This window comes from Erythranthe guttata, chromosome 9, assembly GCF_056151865.1.
Source record: "Erythranthe guttata isolate IM_541 chromosome 9, IM_541, whole genome shotgun sequence".
Taxonomy (NCBI): Eukaryota; Viridiplantae; Streptophyta; class Magnoliopsida; order Lamiales; family Phrymaceae; genus Erythranthe; species Erythranthe guttata.
Window position 1 is genome coordinate 4,408,273 of NC_142541.1, and position 6,728 is coordinate 4,415,000.

Here is a 6,728-nt window from a genome sequence, read left to right on the forward strand (position 1 = left end):
TGTCCCTCTTTTAATTAAAAGCCAGGCCTATTTGCCATTACCCCATGATTAAATGACGAATTTTATATAGACTCATAAATTCAAATTTCACTACAAATTTGTCGACGCTTTAACTTATAGATGGCAATAGGTAAGGGTTTGTCGGGTCTTAGTTGGGGTGTGCGTGGGTCGTAAACCCGATGGTTCTAACAAAATCCGTCCTCGTCTCGTCAACCAATGGTTCTTGATTTTAAGAAACTAAACTTGTGGTTTTTCGACGGGTTTAGGATAGACGGGTCTATTGCGGGTTTAAAGTAGAATCCAACCTTCACGGGTCAAAACCCGTCGTAATTTATAAAAAAAATATTTTCTTTAATAATTTGTAAGTTTTACACAAACTTATTTAGAAATTAAAATGAATGACCAAGCGTAAAATTTGAAATTGAATCAAATGTAAATAACATCAATGATAAATGTCACGAGTAAATCAAAATTAATACGTTTTAACCATAAATCCAAAAAAAAAAAAAACTATTTAAACCTTTATAAGACAAGATTTAAAATAAAATAGATAACCATAGACAAAACGAGACGATGTCGTCGTTATATATATATAAGTTTTGACATGTAAGAGATACTTTATTCATGTATTATACATTATTAATTTATTATACGACATAATATAAACAAAACGACGTCGTTTTGTATAGCGGGTCTAGACGGGTTTCACGGGTATTAATTTTTTTTGAACCCGTCTAGAACCAAAATCCGCAGATCTTGTCCATTTCAGGACCCAATCTTATAGATGGATCTATCCGTCCGGTCCTAACGAGACGGTTTTTGCCGGGTTTTACGGGTTCAACGAGTTGATGAATTCGACTTGTTCACCCCTAGGTCTTAGACCCAGAACCAACACGTTTGGGGCAGATCTGGGTAAGTTAAATGGTTCTGAGGCGGGTCTGGGTAAATTAAATAGTTTTAGGCCGGGTAATGAGTTTAAGTTTCTAGAACCGGATGATTCTGGGTCGGCATATGGGTTTTATTGGAACCAACCCATAACCGACCCGTTTAAATATATTATACTGAATAGTTAACTATATATACAAGTTAATTTATGATTTCATCCACCAAACTTCCAACTTTCATAGTGTCTATTCTCATTTGCCAATTAATCACCGTTTCATTTTTTTGAATCTTATTTCTCGCAAGTAATATCTGTCGTTTTGCTTTTTGAAATTTTTTTATTCTAGAAGTTAAATATAATTAATTATATAATTTTATTATTCACTTTATATCACTTGTACAAATTTTTTATAATATTGTATTTTCATTTTGAGATTTTTGTGTTAAAATATATAAGCAAAATATTATGAAAGTTAAAAAATATTAATTTATTTTTAAGTTTACAGGTCTAGGGGTCTGGAGGGTCATAACTGTTTAACTCGGGTATGAGTTGGGGCGGGTCCGGATCTAAGCTAAAATGTGTTGGGGCTGGTCTGAGTTATATATATTTTTCGCGGGTCGGGTCTTGGGTTTCGGTAAAAAGATAAAAAAAATTGAATGTCAACCAATTGAAGTTAACTAATTCTGTGTCAGATAACCAAAGTTCCGACGACCCGCCGCCGGAAAAAAAAATTAAAAAAAAAAAAAGATAAAAGAAAAAAAATGAATGTCAACTAAATGAAGTTAACTAATGCTGAATGAGCAGCTAACCAGAGTTTCGACTACTTGCCGCCGAAAAAAAAAAGATAAAAGAAAAAAAAATGAATGTCAACTAATTGAAGTTAACTAATGTTTAGTAAGTTAATCGGGGCTCCGACTACCGAGGCCACCGCTGAAAAAAAAATTAAAAAAATAAACTAATGTATATATATATATATATATATATATATATATATATATATATATATATATATATATATATATATATATATAATCAAAATAAAATAAGATAAACCAAACCCTAATAAGGGTTTGAAAATGTGAAAATGGTATAAACTAATTATTTATTTGGGTTTATGTCAAATGAAACTTAGAATTAATGGATTTTACTCAAAAAATTGAAAATGTTTCGGCTTATCCCATATTATGTAGGCTGGTGAGAGGGCTATCTCAAATAACCCCATGGTTAAATATCTCTTATTACAAACAATGTTTTAGTGGACTTTGAAGTGAATCAATCATATTAAAACAATGAGAAAAGGCAAGGGTGGTGTTATGGCTCTCAAATTTGATATTAGTAAGGCATATGATAGAATAAATGGGCTCTTTGAGAAAACCCCATCACTATTTTTTTTTAATTGAGGGAGGTCCAAAATATTTTAGTCCATTTGAAAGAAGCCCACACCTATTTTCAGTCATTATGTTTTCCAGCTTTGCCCCCGCCCGCCACGTCATTACTAGGTCGTCACGCGCTCGGCGATTTTTTTTTTCCGTTTTTTTCCCGTCTTTTCTGTATCAGTTTCCTTAATCAACTAGGAAGCATAGTCGATTAGCCTTAATCGACTATGTTTCATAGTCGATTAAGGAAATTATTTATTTTTTTAATTTTTTTGTGTTTTTATTTTTTTTCTATATCAGGTATATTAACCGACTATGATGTGAAGCATAGTTGATTAAAAATCGGCTACTAAAAATAACAAATCACAACTGCGAAAAAAAATACAAAATCAACTATATATTACAAAAACAAAAAATATACAAATATTATAAATGATTTATACAAATGGAATCAATAATACAAAAAGTTCAAAAAACTTAAAAAAATAGGAGTCGATCAACCTTAATCGACTGCCAGAGCATAGTCGATTAGCTTAATCGACTATGTACATGTACATAGTCGATTAAGGTTTCAGCATGCGCGAAATTCTCTACCGGCGCTGTCCTCCGCCCGATCCACCAAAAAATCATAAATCTGTCTCCCTATCGTCACCACACCGCCGCCACAACACACCATCACCACCTTACTTTGACATTATGACGGTTTTTTTATTACAAATAAATAAATAAAATCACAACTCGCACCACCAACCAAAGCAGAACCACCACCCATCAAAATCAGATTCCGGCGACAAATCGACAATCTTATCTCTATTCGCCTCCGATGTAGCATTCCTGGCATTCGAATTCAGAATTGCTATCAAAATCATTTATAATGTTTGATGGGTGCTTCATCTTCTTTCTTTCTCTATCTCCCGGCGGCGGCGGCGACCGTGGCGGAGAAGTCACGAAGAAAACAGAGAAAAAAAAAACAAAGAAGAAGAGAAACATTGGAGCGTGAAAACGGCGGACGAAAAAAATAGAAATAAGATTAGGGTTTTGAAAGAGTATAATAGACAATTCAGGGTAATTTTGGAATTATGGAAATATCACATGGGTGAAATATTAGCTAAGTGGGTTTTCTCTAATTATTTTTGGGAGGATGTGTTTTCTTAACTCATTTTCCTAGATGTGGGGGTTCTTGCTAATTATCCTTAGAATATAATTGAGTTTTTGTCGTGAAGTTCTTATCAAACTTGGTTTTAATGATAAATTTATGGAACTTATTATGTTGGGGTTTTTGTGCATAAGCCCCCAACCAAGCATCTTTATTATTCTAGGTTTAAGGGCTATATCTCTTTCACCAATAAGCCCATCCCTTTAATATTTATTATAAATAAATGAAACATTCATGTAGATGCCAATATTACCCCCAACCTTTTATACTCAATTCTTAATTGTAACCCCAATTTAATCAATTTTGTCCACAAAATTTCAATTTTGACTTTTTTTTGTCAAAAAAAAAAAAATTTTGCCGCCGGATTCCGGCATTGACTTTTCGATTTTTTTTTTCTTTGGATTTTTCCGCCGGTTTCCGGCGTTGACTTTTTTTTCTTCTTCCGGATTTTTTCGCCGGTTTCCGGTGGTCTTCGGTGTTGATTTATTTTATTGTTTTTTGGAGTTTTTTTTTTTTTTTTTTTTTTCCCGCTGCTAAACGTTGACCGTAATTGTGCTGTCACTGATAGTAAATTAATGTAATTATACTGTAATGACAGTTAATTAACGTAATTGTACTGCCGTTGACAATACATTTATGTAAATGTGTTGTCGTTGACAGTAAATTAATGTAATATTATTATTTTTTATTTTTGTTATTTTTTTTATTTTGTTTGATTTGTTGACAAGTCAACGTAATTATATATTACTGTCGTTGACAGTAAAATAACTGTAAACACAATAATATTACTGTCAACAACATCAATATTATAATTTTTTCGGGTTTTTTGTTTTGTTTGAGTTATTCACGGAGTAACTAATAATATTACTGTCCATTATTGTAATACTACTGTAAACACAATAATATTACTGTGGTTTACGTTAATATTACTGTTGTTATAGTAATATTGCCGTCAACCACATCAATATTATTATTTTGTTTGGATTTTTTTGTTTGTTTGAGTTATTCACGGAGTAACGTAATAATATTACTGTCTATTATTGTAATATTACTGTGGTTGACGGTAATATTGCTGTTGTTATAGTAATATTACTGTCACTCACAGTAATATTAATTATTTTGGCTTTTTATTATGTTTACATTTGTTGAACGGTCAACATAGTAATATTACTCTATTACACAATAATAATGAGTTTTGTTGTGTTAATATTATTGTGCTAGAGATTAATATAGCAATATTACTGTGTTAAACTGTAGTTTAGTTAATTTTATTGTATTTAACAATAATATAGTTAATATTAATGTCAATCACAACAATATTGCTGTTTAAACGAAAAAAAAATGTTACAGAAAAAAAAAATCGAAAAGTCAACGCCGGAAACCGGCGAAAAAATCGGGAAGAAAAAAAGAAGTTTGAAAAGTCAGGTCAACACCGGAATCCAGCGGGAATTTTTTTTTTTTTTGAAAAAAAAAAGTTTTGGGTCAAAATGGAATAATTTGTGAAATTTGGAGTCAAATTGAAGTTAAATTAAATTAAGGATGAAATTAGAGCATATTAATGAGAGACTATTTTAGCATTTTACAGAAATCTGGACCATGTGTGGACTTATTGGTAAATGAGTTTTTTGAATGGATAATAAAGAACTCATTAATGAACTTATTTGTAATAGGGCTAAATACAGTTTGCACCCTTAAACTATAAGGGTGGTAACACTTACCCCCTTAAAGTTACAAATGTAACACTTACCCCCCTCATTAATGAATTTAAAGGTATAACTTTGACTTTGAATGATGTGGCATTTTCTCTTCCCAAATTGTCCTTCTAGCCTTTAAATAAATAATGAATATGTAATAATAAAAAATTCGACAACTTTGCCAAAACTTAATTTTATTATTTCAATATTGTAAATTTATGAATGAAAAAAATTGAATTTTAGTTTATTTTTGTTTTACCTTGTGTTCATTTGTAGCTAATAAAAAGTTAACGATTATTCGAATTTTAATTATAATTTTATAGTTTATATAGTTATTTTAATGTGTATATGACTCTAATATAATCATCTCACTTTTTACTTTGAGAATCACAAAATGTATTCAAAAGTTAATAAGAAATTATAATTTAAACGTCTAAATATTTAAATATTATTTTATTAAAATTTATATTTAAGTAACTTCAATAAATTTTCAAATCAATAATTATTATAAAAAAATTGGCCATTTAAGTCTTGAATACTTTTTTCTTGCGAATGTTTAACGTATTTTATATATTTTTTAAAATATTGAGATTTTTATTTATATTAGGGTCTATAGTAATTAAAATGTGGAGTTAAACATAAATCAAAATATTTTTTTAATAATTATTATATTTTATAAATTTTAGTTTTTGATATAATATTGAAAATATTTTATTATATATGCATCAATATAATAGCTAGAAGGACAATTTAGGAAGAAAAAATGCCACATCATTCAAAGTCAAAGTTTATTATTAAATTCATTACTGAGGGGGGTAAGTGTTACATTTATAACTTTAAGGGTGTAAGTGTTACCACCCCTATAGTTTAAGGGTGCAAAGTGTATTTAACCCTTTGTAATAATCCCTTTAATTAAACACACTCAATTTATACATGAAACTCTAATTTAACCAAAATAGACAAATTTTCACCGCTGGCCACTACAAATTGCCGTATTATATTGTTGACGACCATGCTTGCGGTTGGCACAACATTAAAAGAAAAATGTTGGTCATACAATTAAACCTTTATAAATTAATACAGTTGGGACTGCAGAAATTTTATTAATTTAGAGAATTATGAAATTATTGAGTTAATAATTTAACACGTTTTCATCGAGTCAGGACCGAGAGAAACTATTATTTGATCGATTTTATTAATTTATCGATTATTAATTTATCGAGGTTCTACTGTATTATGTTGTTGACAATCGATAAAATAAGTTGGTTAGGCATACACGATCCAGCCAGATTGAGAAATTTCAACAGCTCCATATATATTTTCATCTTTTATTATCTGAACCCATACAAAGAAACCAAAGAGCAACAACAAACTGATGATCAACAATTAAAGAATAGGAAAACGAAAATCACTTGTCTGACGTACCAAAAATTAATTAATTAATTAATTAACGAAACCACATGTTTTCCTAATTTCACCCCTGCTCCCGGTCAGAACACCAATCTTACCCATTTTCACCATTGACTTAGCGAAATCCTTGAAGAAAGTCTTCGAACCCCGAGGAGTAGCATGGCTGGTGACGTAAGCCCTAGTCTCGGAATCGGTAAGAAGAGCTGCGT

General features: G+C 30.4%; 1 protein-coding gene across 1 annotated transcript in view; it reads right to left on the reverse strand.

Moving 5' to 3' along the window:
* Positions 1-6,399: 6,399 nt before the first annotated feature.
* The window catches only part of LOC105959703 (peroxidase 27), a 3,752-nt gene continuing 3,423 nt past the window's right edge, over positions 6,400-6,728 (reverse strand). The window contains exon 4 of the mRNA XM_088823272.1: positions 6,400-6,728. This exon is cut by the window's right edge and continues 234 nt beyond it. Coding sequence (XP_088679398.1) covers positions 6,553-6,728 — 176 coding nt within the window. The 3' untranslated portion in view covers positions 6,400-6,552.